Source organism: Petromyzon marinus, chromosome 79 (genome assembly GCF_048934315.1).
Source record: "Petromyzon marinus isolate PM22_M1 ecotype Great Lakes invasive population chromosome 79, UKy_Petmar_22M1.pri1.0, whole genome shotgun sequence".
Classification (NCBI taxonomy): domain Eukaryota; kingdom Metazoa; phylum Chordata; class Hyperoartia; order Petromyzontiformes; family Petromyzontidae; genus Petromyzon; species Petromyzon marinus.
Window position 1 is genome coordinate 20,964,837 of NC_133745.1, and position 16,388 is coordinate 20,981,224.

Below are 16,388 nucleotides of genomic sequence, written 5' to 3' on the forward strand. Positions count from 1 at the left end.
GAGAGAGAGGAGGAGAGAGATGAGGAGAGAGATGAGGAGAGAGATGAGGAGAGAGATGAGGAGAGAGATGAGGAGAGAGAGGAGCGAGAGAGATGAGGAGAGAGATGAGGAGAGAGATGAGGAGAGAGAGGAGGAGAGAGGGAGAGAGAGGAGAGAGATGAGGAGAGAGATGAGGAGAGAGAGGAGAGAGAGGAGGAGAGAGATGAGGAGAGAGATAAGGAGAGAGATGAGGAGAGAAATGAGGAGAGAGATGAGGAGAGAGATGAGGAGAGAGAGGAGAGAGAGAGAGGAGAGAGATGATGAGAGAGATGATGAGAGAGATGAGGAGAGAGATGAGGAGAGAGATGAGGAGAGAGATGAGGAGAGAGATGAGGAGAGAGATGAGGAGAGAGAGGAGCGAGAGAGATGAGGAGAGAGATGAGGAGAGAGATGAGGAGAGAGAGGAGGAGAGGGATGAGGAGAGAGGGAGAGAGAGGAGGAGAGAGATGAGGAGAGAGATGAGGAGAGCGATGAGGAGAGAGATGAGGAGAGAGAGAGAGGAGAGAGATGAGGAGAGAGATTAGGAGAGGATGAGGAGAGAGATGAGGAGAGAGATAAGGGAGAGAGATGAGGAGAGAGATGAGGAGAGAGATGAGGAGAGAGATGAGGAGAGAGATGAGGAGAGAGAGGAGCGAGAGAGATGAGGAGAGAGATAAGGAGAGAGATAAGGAGAGAGATGAGGAGAGAGATGAGGAGAGAGATGAGGAGAGAGATGAGGAGAGAGATTAAGGAGAGAGATGAGGAGAGAGATGAGGAGAGAGATAAGGAGAGGGATAAGGAGAGAGATAAGGAGAGAGAGAGGAGAGAGATGAGAGAGATGAGAGAGGAGAGAGATGAGGAGAGAGATGAGAGAGGAGAGAGATGAGGAGAGAGAAGAGGAGACGGAGAGAGATAAGAAGAGAGAGATAAGAGAGAGATAAGAGAGATAAGACGAGAGATGAGAGAGATAAAGAGAGAGATAAGGAGAGAGATAAGAGAGAGATAAGTGAGATAAGAAGAGAGATGAGAGAGATAAAGAGAGAGATAAGAAGACAGATGAGAGAGATAAAGAGAGAGATAAGAATAGAGATGAGAGAGATAAAGAGAGATATTTTTGTGGATGTCCTCAGCCTCGAGGATGACATCACGAGTCTGGTGCTGGGGCGGGGGGGGGGTCAGGTGAGGGGTCAGGTGAGGGGTCAGGTGACGGTGTCAGGTGACGGTGTCACGTGACGGTGTCACGTGACGTGTCAGGTGACGGTGTCAGGTGACGGTGTCAGGTGACGGTGTCAGGTGACTGTGTCAGGTGACGGTGTCAGGTGACGGTGTCAGGTGACGGTGTCAGGTGACTGTGTCAGGTGACGGTTTTGGTGATGGTGTCAGGAGACGGTGTCAGGTGACGGTGTCAGGTGACGGTGTCAGGTGACGGTGTCAGGTGACTGTGTCAGGTGACGGTTTTGGTGACGGTGTCAGGAGACGGTGTCACGTGACCGTGTCAGGTGACGGTGTCAGGTGACGGTGTCAGGTGACGGTGTCAGGTGACGGTGTCAGGTGACGGTGTCAGGTGACCTTTGTGTCAGGTGACGGTGTCAGGTGACGGTGTCAGGTGACCGTGTCACGTGACGGTGTCAGGTGACGGTGTCAGGAGACGGTGTCAGGTGACGGTGTCAGGAGACGGTGTCAGGTGACGGTGTCAGGTGACCGTGTCACGTGACGGTGTCACGTGACGGTGTCAGGTGACCGTGTCAGGTGACGGTGTCAGGTGACGGTGTCAGGTGACGGTGTCAGCTGACGGTGTCAGGTGACGGTGTCAGGTGACGGTGTCAGGAGACGGTGTCAGGTGATGGTGTCAGGTGACGGTTTTGGTGACGGTGTCAGGTGACGGTGTCACGTGACGGTGTCAGGTGACGGTGTCACGTGACGTGTCAGGTGACGGTGTCAGGTGACGGTGTCACGTGACGGTGTCAGGTGACGGTGTCAGGTGACGGTGTCAGGTGACGGTGTCAGGAGACGGTGTCACGTGACGGTGTCAGGTGACGGTGTCAGGTGACGGTGTCAGGTGACGGTGTCAGGTGACGGTGTCAGGAGACGGTGTCAGGTGACGGTGTCAGGTGACAGTGTCAGGTGACGGTGTCAGGTGATGGTGTCAGGTGACGGTTTTGGTGACGGTGTCAGGTGACGGTTTTGGTGACGGTGTCAGGTGACGGTGTCACGTGACGGTGTCAGGTGACGGTGTCACGTGACGTGTCAGGTGACGGTGTCAGGTGACGGTGTCACGTGACGGTGTCAGGTGACGGTGTCAGGTGACGGTGTCAGGTGACGGTGTCAGGAGACGGTGTCAGGTGACGGTGTCAGGTGACAGTGTCAGGTGACGGTGTCAGGAGACAGTGTCAGGTGATGGTGTCAGGTGACGGTGTCAGGTGACGGTGTCACGTGATGGTGTCAGGTGACGGTTTTGGTGACGGTGTCAGGTGACGGTGTCACGTGACGGTGTCAGGTGACGGTGTCACGTGACGTGTCAGGTGACGGTGTCAGGTGACGGTGTCAGGTGACGGTGTCAGGTGACGGTGTCAGGTGATGGTGTCAGGTGACGGTTTTGGTGACGGTGTCAGGTGACGGTGTCACGTGACGGTGTCAGGTGACGGTGTCACGTGACGGTGTCAGGTGACGGTGTCACGTGACGTGTCAGGTGACGGTGTCAGGTGACGGTGTCACGTGACGGTGTCAGGTGACGGTGTCAGGTGACGGTGTCAGGTGACGGTGTCAGGAGACGGTGTCACGTGACGGTGTCAGGTGACGGTGTCAGGTGACGGTGTCAGGTGACGGTGTCAGGTGACGGTGTCACGTGACGTGTCAGGTGACGGTGTCAGGTGACAGTGTCAGGTGACGGTGTCAGGTGACGGTGTCAGGAGACAGTGTCAGGTGATGGTGTCAGGTGACGGTTTTGGTGACGGTGTCAGGTGACGGTGTCACGTGACGGTGTCAGGTGACGGTGTCACGTGACGTGTCAGGTGACGGTGTCAGGTGACGGTGTCAGGTGACGGTGTCAGGTGACGGTGTCAGGAGACGGTGTCAGGTGACCGTGTCACGTGACGGTGTCAGGTGACGGTGTCAGGTGACCGTGTCAGGTGACGGTGTCAGGTGACGGTGTCAGGTGACGGTGTCACGTGACGGTGTCAGGTGACGGTGTCACGTGACGTGTCAGGTGACTTTGTCAGGTGACAGTTCAGGTGACGGTGTCAGGTGACGGTGTCAGGTGACGGTGTCAGGAGACAGTGTCAGGTGATGGTGTCAGGTGACGGTTTTGGTGACGGTGTCAGGTGACGTGTCAGGAGACGGTGTCAGGTGACAGTGTCAGGTGACGTGTCAGGTGACGGTGTCAGGTGACGTGTCAGGTGACGGTGTCAGGTGACGGTGTCAGGTGACGGTGTCAGGAGACGGTGTCAGGTGACGGTGTCACGTGACGGTGTCAGGTGACGGTGTCACGTGACGGTGTCAGGTGACGGTGTCAGGTGACGGTGTCAGATGACGGTGTCACGTGACGGTGTCAGGAGACAGTGTCAGGTGATGGTGTCACGTGACGTGTCAGGTGACGTGTCAGGTGACGGTGTCAGATGACGGTGTCACGTGACGGTGTCAGGTGACGTGTCAGGTGACGGTGTCAGGTGACGGTGTCAGGTGACGGTGTCAGGAGACGGTGTCAGGTGACGGTGTCAGGTGACGGTGTCACGTGACGGTGTCAGGTGACGGTGTCAGGTGACTTTGTCAGGTGACGGTGTCAGGTGACGGTGTCAGGCGACGGTGTCAGGTGACGGTGTCAGGTGACGGTGTCACGTGATGGTGTCACGTGACGTGTCAGGTGACGGTGTCAGGTGACGGTGTCAGGTGACGGTGTCAGGTGACGGTGTCAGGTGACGGTGTCACGTGACCGTGTCACGTGACGTGTCAGGTGACGGTGTCAGGTGACGGTGGTGCCGCCTCCCTTCACCTTGACTCACCCCCCCTCTCCCCGCCCGCCCCCCCAGGACGTTCTCCGCTTGTGCCTCCACGGTGGACCTGGCCCCGTTCCGAGCGGGCTGTGCCTACGACCACTGCGTCGCCAACCGCCCGCCCGTCGACTGCTCCAGTGCTCAGGTGGCCGCCGCCGAGTGCGGCCGCGCCGGCGCCTGCGTCGACTGGAGGCCCCGGGCCGCCGGGAGATGCCGTGAGACGCCGCCGCCGCCGCCAATCTTCACCATCGTCGTCATCGTTGCCATCGTTACCATCGTCATCGTTACCATCGTTACCATCGTTACCATCGTTACCATCGCTACCATCGTCATCGTTACCATCGTTACCATCGTCATCGTTACCATCGCTACCATCGCTACCATCGCTACCATCGTCATCGTTACCATTGCTACCATCGTCATCGTTACCATCGTTACCATCGCTACCATCGTTACCATCGTTACCATCGCTACCATCGTTACCATCGTTACCATCGTTACCATCGCTACCATCGTCATCGTTACCATCGCTACCATCGTTACCATCGCTACCATCGTCATCGTTACCATCGTCATCGTTACCATCGCTACCATCGCTACCATCGCTACCATCGTCATCGTTACCATCGCTACCATCGTTACCATCGCTACCATCGTCATCGTTACCATCGTTACCATCGTTACCATCGTTACCATCGCTACCATCGTTACCATCGTCATCGTTACCATCGCTACCATCGTTACCATCGTTACCATAGTTACCATCGTTACCATCGTTACCATCGCTACCATCGTTACCATCGTTACCATCGTCATCGTTACCATCGTTACCATCGCTACCATCGTCATCGCTACCATCGCTACCATCGCTACCATCGTCATCGTTACCATCGCTACCATCGCTACCATCGTTACCATCGTCATCGTTACCATCGCTACCATCGTCATCGTTACCATCGTTACCATCGCTACCATCGTCATCGTTACCATCGCTACCATCGTTACCATCGTTACCATCGCTACCATCGTCATCGTTACCATCGCTACCATCGCTACCATCGTCATCGTTACCATCGCTACCATCGCTACCATCGTCATCGTTACCATCGCTACCATCGTTACCATAGTTACCATCGCTACCATCGTTACCATCGTTATCGTTACCATCGTTACCATCGTTACCATCGTTACCATCGTCATCGTTACCATCGCTACCATCGCTACCATCGCTACCATCGTCATCGTTACCATCGTTACCATCGTTACCTCTACCATCGTTACCATCGCTACCATCGTTACCATCGTTATCGTTACCATCGTTACCATCGTTACCATCGTTACCATCGCTACCATCGTTACCATCGTTACCATCGTCATCGTTACCATCGTTACCATCGCTACCATCGCTACCATCGTTACCATCATCATCGTTACCATCGCTACCATCGTCATCGTTACCATCGTTACCATCGTTACCATCATCACCTCTACCATCGTTACCATCGCTACCATCGTTACCATCGTTACCATCGTTACCATCGCTACCATCGTCATCGTTACCATCGGTACCATCGTCATCATTACCATCGTTACTATCGTTACCATCGCTACCATCGTTACCATCGTTACCATCGTTACCATCGCTACCATCGTTACCATCGTTACCATGGCTACCATCGTTACCATCGCTACCATCGTCATCGTTACCATCGTTACCATCGCTACCATCGTCATCGTTACTATCGTTACCATCGCTACCATCGTTACCATCGTTACCATCGTTACCATCGCTACCATCGTTACCATCGTTACCATGGCTACCATCGTTACCATCGCTACCATCGTCATCGTTACCATCGTTACCATCGTTACCATCGCTACCATCGTTACCATCGTTACCATCGCTACCATCGTTACCATCGTTACCATCGTTACCATCGCTACCATCGTTACCATCGCTACCATCGTCGCCGCCGCCACCACCACTGCCACCACTGCCACCACCACTGCCTACCCCCACTACCACTGCCGCCACCACCACCAACAACAACAACAACAACCGCCATTCACCACTAAGTGGCGGTGACGTCACCACGACGCTTGCGGAGGAGGTCACTGGGCAGACCCAGCAGGTGCCACGGGTCGACTGACTGAGATGACTGGCTGGTGCACCACCTGTGCCCCCTACTGTGCCAACCTGCTGTGCTTTAGCCACCTGGCGCTCCGCTCGTTGTTCTGAGCGTCGCTCCTCCGCCCTCCGTTGTTGTTGGAGGGCGACTGCCTCCAACTGCCCAGTAGCATCGTTCACGAGCCTCCTCCACAGAGGCCGATCTTGACACCGCTGATACCAGTCATCGGCAAGTCCACTACGTGGTCGATAAAGATGTTAAATGATGTGGGAGCCAGAGGACATTCTTGTCGCACCCCAAGGTGTACAGGGAATGGCTCCGACTCCCGGCCACGTAGTTTTACCCGGGCCCGCTCACCATCATGAAGGTCCTATATTATTGTGAGCAGAGGGTCAGGGACTCCGAAAGCACCAAGAACAACCCAGAGCCCAGGTCTACTGATGGTATCATAGGCCTTGACCGGGTCAATAAAGCAGAGATGTAGGTCTTGTTGGAATTCCCTACACCTCTGCTGTAGCAAACGGACAGAAAATATGGCGTCTGTGCAGGACCGCCCTATCCTGAAACCGCTTTGGGGCTCCGCAAGCCTCTCCTCAGCGTGCTTGGCAAGGCGATGCTGAATAATCCTTGCCAGGACCTATCCCAGCACACTGAGGAGTGAGATGCCCCTGTAGTTGTTACAGTCTGTGTGGTCCCCCTTCTTAAAGAGGGGGACTCAAGGGCATCCTTCTAATCCTGCAGAACCTGTCTAGTGTTCCAGACTGTTGTTATGATGTCATATAGGGCAGTCTGTGCACAAATGCCACCCTCCATTGGCATTTTGCTTGGGAGATTATCTCTGCCCGGTGCCTTTCCTGGTTTCAGACTCTGAATCGCCTTTAGTATTTCCTCAATAGATGGCATCTCAGCGAGCCACTCACAGGGGGTGACTTCTTCCTCCAATATTTGAGGCATGCAAGCCTCAGCAGGGTCATCCCCACTTTGTCCCACGATGTTTTCCATGTCAAGGGATTTCCCCTCCCCCAGGACTTCACAGAAATGCTCAGCAAATCTGCAAACCTGTTCCTGGGGGTCAGAGATTAGATCGCCATTTTTTCCCCTAATGATGGTAATAGGTGTGGTGCTGCAGACCGCATCCATTATTTTTCGTCTCCCCCCTCCTCTTTTCCGAATATAGATGGACTCGTCCATCTGAACAAACTGTCAAATCGCTCTCCGTGGTGCTAACGTTAATAATAAACCGCCACTTTTTTTCAAATTTTCTTGCTCTGGTTTTCACACCTGATGATGATTGCTTGTGTTGCAGTCGAAACGTCGTGATAATTTTATTGTTTTATATTTTTTTATTTTCTTGTTTCCCTTCTAACGCGGTGACTTTACCCAAAGAACCAAGAATATGAATCCCTGCAGTCACGAAAGCTTTAAATCAACATTTACACTAGGCATTGTCTGTCTGGGTGGTATGTAGAGTTAATTTCAGGGTTTCAGTTTATTTTTCAGCAATATTGATAATGGCATGCAAAATAATGATTACTGAAACCACCCACTCTCGTATGCTTTGTGAAGTTTGGTCAAACAACTCCCGTGACCGACACAGCATGGTGAAGTATTAATCTCGCTGTGGTTGACGAAGGGCTGTGACTTTTAGAAGTATATATTTATTCTTGGTTCTTTCGGTCAAGTCACCACGTAGAAGGGAAACAATAAACTATAAAAAATATATATATAACAATAAAATTCTCACGACGTTTTTTCGACTGCAACACAAGCAGCAATCATCATCAGGTGTGAAAACCACCGGCAAGAATTTTTTCTTGACGATGATTGCTGCTTTGTGTTGCAGTCGAAAAAAACGTCGTGAGAATTTTATTGTTATATATTTGAATTATTTTATTGTTTCCCTTCTAACGCGGTGACTTTACCGAAAGAACCAAGAATATGAATCCCTGCAGTCACGAAAGCTTTAAATCAACATTTAAATTGTTTCCTCAGGGCCTGGCTCCTTCCTTCACGGTCGGGTGTCACCTTTGTCTCTCTCAATGATGGTCACAGTCTCTCCCGTTGTGGTTTTATTGCTACCACGTGCTTCTGGAAGACAAAGGCGGCTGGGAGGCTTTCTCTATGGAATACATTTTATCTTGGTCATGTGATTGACCTATTTCGCCTCATCTCTTCTGGATGACCCTCGATTTAATACTTCAGAATTATTGATTGGTTTATGTTTCCCAAGATTCGTGATTTAGCATTGTTATGACCACGTACAGTATGTTCCTAGGGTTTTATTAACTTTCGTTCTCCCGTCTGTATCCAGGGAAGGGATCCGTGCTGTTATAGTCGAGTTATATTTTGATGTCCTGAGGTTTAGAGGTATAACTAAGTTTCAGTTAAGCTTCTTGACTGCTGGAATTCATATTCCTCGTTATTTTTTGGTAAAGTCACGTAGATAGCAAAATACAATAGAAATTAAGGTGAATAACATTAGTATTAAAATAATATATGAGAAGTAATAACCCACTGATGTAGATTGTAGCCTGGTTTTTAATCGGAGTGAGTGTGTTGGCAGTCTATACTGTCCACTCATTCGTGTCGCTAAGTTTTTGGACTTTCCTGTTAAACTAAAATAACCCCCAAAAAAACCTCGTCTGCATGGTTTTCACCGCCCGTTGAAGCTTGTGAGCCTGTTTCTTTTGTACGGATTTTGAAACCGTGTAGCGATTGTCCCAGAATCTCATTAGCAATTCACCCCCTTCTAATTCTTGGTTCTTTCGTAGAAGGGAAACAATAAAATAATACAAATCTTAAACAATAAAATTATCACGACGTTTCGACTGCAACACGAGCAGCAATCATCATCAGGTGTGAAAAGCACAGCAAGACAATTTTAAAAAAGTGGCGTTTTAAAAAAAAATGGTTTCCCTTCTAACGTGGTGACTTTACCGAAAGAACCAAAAATATGAATCCCTGCAGTCACGAAAGCTTTAAATCAAAAATTCCCCCCCCCCTTCTCTTTTGTTTTGGGTTCATTATCTTTTATGGCTTATCTCCGGCTGCCTGTTTCCGAGTGGGGAGGGCAGCTGCTGTGAGGGGAGTGAGGGGTTCGCATCACCCCGGTTTGCCCCAAGCGACACTGTGATTGATTATTAAAAAAATATATTGGCAGAATTATTCTTAATATAACTTTTGGAAAAAGGCCTATATATATACACAACAGGCTTACAGCTTCCCACACCTCACCGCCACGCTCTCACGCCTCCTCCATTATTTTGTTCAAAAGAAGAGCCACCTGCTGTTGTTTGGCAGTCTGCTGCCCCGAGTAGAGAACTGTCCACCCCTCATGGTGGCAGGAGCCAGAGCCGGTCCACCGGACCTCCTGAATACCACAGAGATCCAGGCGGTACCATTCCAGCTTCCGACAGAGGAGTGGCAGCCTCTCCTCCCCAGTGAGCGTTTGAACATTCCACGTGGCCACACGAAGTGGCTTTTCGTTGTTTCTGGAGGAGCCCCGAGGGTAGAGATTCAATCTCCTGGCTCCGCCAAATGGGGTTTGGCCAGGAGACGTCATAGACGCCTGTCCCCCCGGGGCCTCCGGCACAAACTTATTAATTAGATATTTTTTACGTGGTTTTGTGGTAATTAATTGAAGGTGGATGGGGTTACCAGCCCCTCGCACCCGTCCAGAGCCCCCCGTTTAGCCACTGTGGTGGTCACAGACGCCATGAGGGGAGGAGCCAATCGGAATTGGCCCTCCCCCCCACAACACTGTCCATGACAACGTTGCCTATCCGGCACCACGAGGAGGTAGGGGGTTGTTTTTTGCCGGACCGCAACCACCACCACTGCCACCACCACCACTGCCACCACCACCACTGCCACCATCACCTCTGCCACCACCACCACTGCCATCATCACCACCACCACTGCCACCATCACCACTGCCACCACTGCCACCATCACCACCACTGCCACCATCACCACCACTGCCACCACCACCACCACCACCACTGCCACCACCACTGCCACCATCACCACCACCACAGCCGCCGCCACCACCACCACCACCGCTCGTGATTCCGGTGAGGATTCTCGCGGCAGTAATGGAGCCGGTGAAGATGATGGTGTTGGCAGTGATGATGATGTTGTTGTTGATGTTGTTGACACTTTTGACGTTGTTGTTGTTGACAATGTTGTTGATAATGTTGTTGTTGATGTTGAAAATGTTGTTGACAATGTTGTTGACGTCATTGTTGATGTTGTTGGTCTTTTGCAGCATTCATTTGCCCAGGCAACATGATCTACAAACCGTGCGAAACGAAGATCAGCACCGTGTGCGGGATGGACAGGTGACCCCTCCCATCCCTCCCTCGCATCCCTCCCTCTCTCCTCCCTGATGGAGATGATGATGATGACGGTGGTGGTGACGATGGTGACGATGGTGATGACGATGGTGACGGGGATGATAACGAGCGTGATGATGATGGTGATGACGGTGATAATGATGGTGATGATGATGGTGATGATGATGGTAATGATGGTGATGATGATGATGATGACGACGGTGATGATGGTGATGATTTTGACGGTGACGGTGGTGATGACGGTGACGATGATGACAATGGTGATGACGATAGTGACGGTGATGATAATGAGGGTGATGATGATGATGGTGATGATGGTGATGATGATAATGACGACGGTGATGATGGTGATGATTATGACGGTGACGGTGGTGATGATGATAGTGATGATGGTGATGATGGTGGTGATGATGGTGGTGATGATGGTGGTGATGATGGTGGCGATGATAATGGTGATGGCGGTGATGATGGTCATGGTGATGATGGTTGTGATGATGATGATGATGATGGATGATGATGGTGATGATGATGGTGGTGATGATGACGATGGTGCTTATGATGGTGATGATGACAACAGTGATGATGGTGATGATAACGGTGATGATGGCGTTGATGATGATGGTGATGATGTTGCAGCTTCGACAAGAATAGCTCCTGGGTTGGTGAAGGCTGCTTCTGCCCGGATGGAGCCAAACTCTTGGAACCTGGCTCCAGTACTTGCGTGAGCAAGTGTCCAGGTGACCATAGTGGAGTGACTGTAGCATCACTCCTGTGTACACACACACACGTGTACACACACACACACGTGTACACACACACATGTGTACACACACACGTGTACACACACACACACGTGTACACACACACGTGTACACATACACGTGTACACACACACATGCACGTGTACACACACACACGTGTACACACACACACGTGTACACATAAACGTGTACACACACACGCACGTGTACACACACACGTGTACACACACACTTGTACACATACACGTGTACACACACACGTGTACACATACACGTGTACACACACACGCACGTGTACACACACACACGTAGCATCACTACTGTGTACACACACACACGTGTGCACACACACACACACACGTGTGCACACACACGGTTTCGGTTTGGTGGTTTAAACATCTTTACACGGCTGTTTGGTTGCCAGATATAAGGGGGAAACCCATTAGCATGATTTGTTACTGGCAAAGGAGATTCCGTGATGTGGTGGTGGTAGTGGTGGTGTTAGTGGTGGTGGTGGTGGTAGTGGTGGTGGTAGTGGTGGTGGTAGTGGTGGTGGTGGTGTTAGTGGTGGTGGTGGTAGTGGTGGTGGTGGTAGTGGTGGTGGTGGTGGTTGTGTTGTTGGTGGTCGTGGTAGTGGTTGTGGTGGTGGTGGTGTTAGTAGTGGTGGTGGTGTTAGTGGTGGTGTTAGTGGTAGTGGTGGTGGCGTTAGTGGTGGTAATGGTGGTGGTGTTAATGGTGGTGGTGTTAGTGGTGGTGGTGTTAGTGGTGGTAATGGTGGTGGTAGTGGTGGTGGTAGTGGTGGTAGTGGTGGTGGTGGCGGTGGTTGTGTTGGTGGTTGTGTTGTTGGTGGTCGTGGTAGTGGTGGTGGTGGTGCTGTTAGTAGTGGTGGTGGTGTTAGTGGTGGTGTTAGTGGTAGTGGTGGTGGCGTTAGTGGTGGTGTTAGTGGTGGTGGTGTTAGTGGTGGTAAGGGTGGTAGTGTTAGTGGTGGTGGTGTTAGTGGTGGTAATGGTGGTGGTGTTAGTGGTGGTGTTAGTGGTGGTGTTAGTGGTGGTAATGGTGGTGGTGTTAGTGGTGGTGGTGTTGTGGTGGTGTTAGTGGTGGTGGTGGCGGTGTTTCTGGTGGTGTGGCGTGGTGGTAATGGTGGTGGTGTTAGTGGTGGCGGTGTTAGTGGTGGTTGTGTTAGTGTTGGTGTTAGTGGTGGTAATGGTGGTGGTGTTAGTGGTGGTAGTGGTGGTAATGGTGGTGGTGTTAGTGGTGGTGGTGTTAGTGGTGGTGGTGTTAGTGGTGGTAATGGTGGTGGTGTTAGTGGTGGTGTTAGTGGTGGTAATGGTGGTGGTGTTAGTGGTGGTGTTAGTGGTGGTAATGGTGGTGGTGTTAGTGGTGGTGTTAGTGGTGGTGTTAGTGGTGGTAATGGTGGTGGTGTTAGTGGTGGTGGTGTTAGTGGTGGTGGTGTTAGTGGTGGTAATGGTGGTGGTGTTAGTGGTGGTGGTGTTAGTGGTGGTGGTGTTAGTGGTGGTGGTGTTAGTGGTGGTAATGGTGGTGGTGTTAGTGGTGGTGTTAGTGGTGGTAATGGTGGTGGTGTTAGTGGTGGTTTTAGTGGTGGTAATGGTGGTGGTGTTAGTGGTGGTGTTAGTGGTGGTGTTAGTGATGGTAGTGGTGGTGTTAGTGGTGGTGGTGTTAGTGGTGGTGTTAGTGGTGGTAATGGTGGTGGTAATGGTGGTGGTGTTAGTGGTGGTGGTGTTAGTGGTGGTGTTAGTGGTGGTAATGGTGGTGGTGTTAGTGGTGGTAATGGTGGTGGTGTTAGTGGTGGTGGTGTTAGTGGTGGTGTTAGTGGTGGTAATGGTGGTGGTGTTAGTGGTGGTGGTGTTAGTGGTGGTGGTGTTAGTGGTGGTGGTGTTAGTGGTGGTAATGGTGGTGGTGTTAGTGGTGGTGGTGTTAGTGGTGGTGGTGTTAGTGGTGGTGGTGTTAGTGGTGGTGTTAGTGGTGGTAATGGTGGTGGTGTTAGTGGTGGTGGTGTTAGTGGTGGTGGTGTTAGTGGTGGTGGTGTTAGTGGTGGTTTTAGTGGTGGTATTGGTGGTGGTGTGGCGTGGTGCTGGCCACCCACTCACCCCCCGCCCATCACGGCCACAGTGCCGGGAGCCTTCATAGGCGCTGCTGCCCTCGCCGCTGATGATGATGCTGCTGCTGATGATGCTGCTGATGCTGATGCTGCTGCTGATGCTGCTGCTGATGATGCTGATGCTGCTATTGATGCTGATGATGCTGATGCTGCTGCTAATGATGCTGATGCTGCTGATGCTGCTGATGATGCTGCTGATGATGCTGATGATGCTGATGCTGCTGATGCTGCTGATGATGCTGCTGATGATGCAGATGCTGCTGATGCTGCTGCTGATGCTGCTGCTGATGCTGCTGCTGACGGCCGTGAAGGTTGTGACCCGCGATCCTCTCCGCCTCTGTCTCGTTCCAGAATGCTGGACGGAGAGCAAGCAGCCCAAATACGTGAGCGGCGCTCTCTCTCAGATGCAGCGTCACACCGACAGCGTCACACCGACATCGTCACACCGACAGCGTCACACCAACTACACCACACCGACAGAGCCACACCGACAGCGTCACACTGACTACACCACACCGACAGCGTCACACCGACAGCGTCACACCAACAGCGTCACACCGACTACACCACACCGACAGCGTCACACCGACTACACCACACCGACAGAACCACACCGACAGTGTCACACCGACAGCGTCACACCGACATTGTCACACCCACAGCGTCACACCGACAGCGTCACACCAACAGCGTGACGCCAACAGCGTCACACCGACAGCGTCACACCGACAGCGTCACACCGACTACACCACACCGACAGCGTCACACCGACAGCGTCACACCGACAGCGTCACACCGACAGCGTCACACCGACTACACCACACCGACATCGTCACACCGACAGCGTCACACCGACAGCGTCGCACCGACAGCGTTGCACCGACTACACCACACCGACAGCGTCACACCGACAGCATCACACCCACAGCGTCACACCGACAGCGTCACACCGGCAGAGTCACACCGACAGCATCACACCCACAGCGTCACACCGACAGCGTCACACCGGCAGAGTCACACCGACAGCGTCACACCGACAGCGTCACACCGACAGCGTCACACCAACTGCGTCACACCGACAATGCAACACTGAAAACGCCACACAATGGCGTCACTCTCTGTTACCTCCTGCTGTCTCTGTGTCTCACTGTGTCTCTGTGTGTCTGTGTCTCTCTCTGTCTCTCTCTGTGTCTCTCTGTGTCTCTCTCTGTGTCCATCTGTCTCTCTGTGTCTCTGTGTCTCTCTCTGTCTCTCTGTATCTATCTGTCTCTCTGTGTCTAAGTGTCTATCTGTCTCTCTCTCTCTGTGTCTCTGTATCACTCTGTCTCACTGTGTTTCTGTCTCTCTCTGTCTCTGTGTCTCTATCTGTCTCTCTCTGTCTCTCTGTGTCTCTCTCTGTCTCTCTGTGTCTATCTGTCTTTCTCTCTGTGTCTGTCTCACTGTGTCTCACTGTGTCTCTGTGTGTCTGTGTCTCTCTGTGTCTCTCTGTGTCTCTCTCTGTGTCTATCTGTCTCTCTGTGTCTCTCTCTGTCTCTCTGTATCTATCTGTCTCTCTGTCTAAGTGTCTATCTGTCTCTCTCTCTGTGTCTCTGTATCACTGTGTCTCACTGTGTCTCACTGTGTCTCTGTCTCTGTGTCTCTATCTGTCTCTATCTGTCTCTCTGTGTCTCTCTCTGTCTCTCTGTTTATCTGTCTTTGTCTCTGTGTCTCTGTCTCACTGTGTCTCACTGTGTCTCTGTGTGTCTGTGTCTCTCTGTGTCTCTCTCTTTCTTTCTGTGTCTCTGTCTCTCTCTGTCTATCTCTGTCTCTCTGTGTCTCTCTCTGTCTCTCTGTGTCTCTGTGTCTCTCTCTGTCTCTCTGTCTCTCTCTGTGTCTCTGTCTCACTGTGTCTCACTGTGTCTCTGTCTCTCTGTGTCTCTGTCTCTCTCTGTCTCTCTGTGTCTCTCTCTGTCTCTCTGTGTCTATCTGTCTCTCTCTCTGTGTCTCTGTGTCTCTGTCTCTCTCTGTCTCTCTCTGTCGCTCTGTGTCTCTCTCTGTCTCTCTGTGTCTATATGTCTCTCTCTGTGTCTCTGTCTCTCTCTCTGTGTCTGTGTCTCACTGTGTCCCACTGTGTCTCTGTGTGTCTGTGTCTCTCTGTGTCTCTCTGTGCCTCTCTGTGTGTCTCTCTCTGTCTCTCTCTGTCTCTCTGTGTCTCTGTGTCTCTCTCTGTCTCTCTCTGTCTCTCTGTGTCTCTCTCTGTCTCTCTCTGTGTCTCTCTGTCTCTCTGTGTCTATCTGTCTCTCTCTGCGTCTTTGTCTTTCTCTGTGTCTCTGTCTCACTGTGTCTCTGTGTCTCTGTGTGTCTGTGTCTCTCTGTGTCTCTCTCTGTGTCTCTGTCTCTCTCTGTGTCTCTGTCTCACTGTGTCTCACTGTGTCTCTATCTCTCTGTGTCTCTCTCTGTCTCTCTGTCTCACTGTCTCTCTCTCTGTCTCTCTCTGTGTCTCTCTCTCTCTCTGTGTCTCTCTGTCTCTCTGTGTGTCTCTCTCTGTCTCTCTCTGTCTCTCTGTGTCTCTCTCTGTCTCTCTGCGTCTATCTGTCTCTCTCTGTGTCTCTGTCTCACTGTGTCTCTCTGTGTCTATCTGTCTCTCTGTGTCTATCTGTCTCTCTGTGTCTCTGTCTCTTTCTCTGTGTCTCTCTGTCTCTCTGTGTCTCTCTGTGTCTCTCTCTGTCTCTCTCTGTCTCTCTCTGTGTCTCTCCGTGTCTCTGTCTCTCTCTGTGTCTCTCTGTGTCTATCTGTGTCTATCTGTGTCTCTTTCTTTCTCTGTCTCTCTCTGTGTCTATCTGTGTCGATCTCTGTCTCACTGTGTCTCTCTGTCTCTCTGTGTCTCTGTGTCTCTTTGTGTCTCTCTTTGTCTTCCCGTGTCTCTCTCTGTCTCTCTCTGTGTCTCTCTCTGTGTGTCTCTCTGTGTCTCTCTGTGTCTCTCTCTGTCTCTCTCTGTCTCTCTCTCTCTGTCTCTCTGTGTCTCTCTGTGTCTCTCT

At 51.7% G+C, this 16,388-nt stretch overlaps 1 protein-coding gene across 1 annotated transcript in view; it reads left to right on the plus strand.

The window, feature by feature from the left end:
* LOC116958557 (uncharacterized) overlaps positions 1 to 16,388 on the plus strand; it is a 183,495-nt gene that overhangs the window by 151,425 nt on the left and 15,682 nt on the right. The window contains exons 27-30 of the mRNA XM_076057101.1: positions 4,044 to 4,222; positions 10,404 to 10,476; positions 11,128 to 11,228; positions 13,723 to 13,754. Coding sequence (XP_075913216.1) covers positions 4,044 to 4,222; positions 10,404 to 10,476; positions 11,128 to 11,228; positions 13,723 to 13,754 — 385 coding nt within the window. The remainder of the gene's footprint in view (positions 1 to 4,043; positions 4,223 to 10,403; positions 10,477 to 11,127; positions 11,229 to 13,722; positions 13,755 to 16,388) is intronic.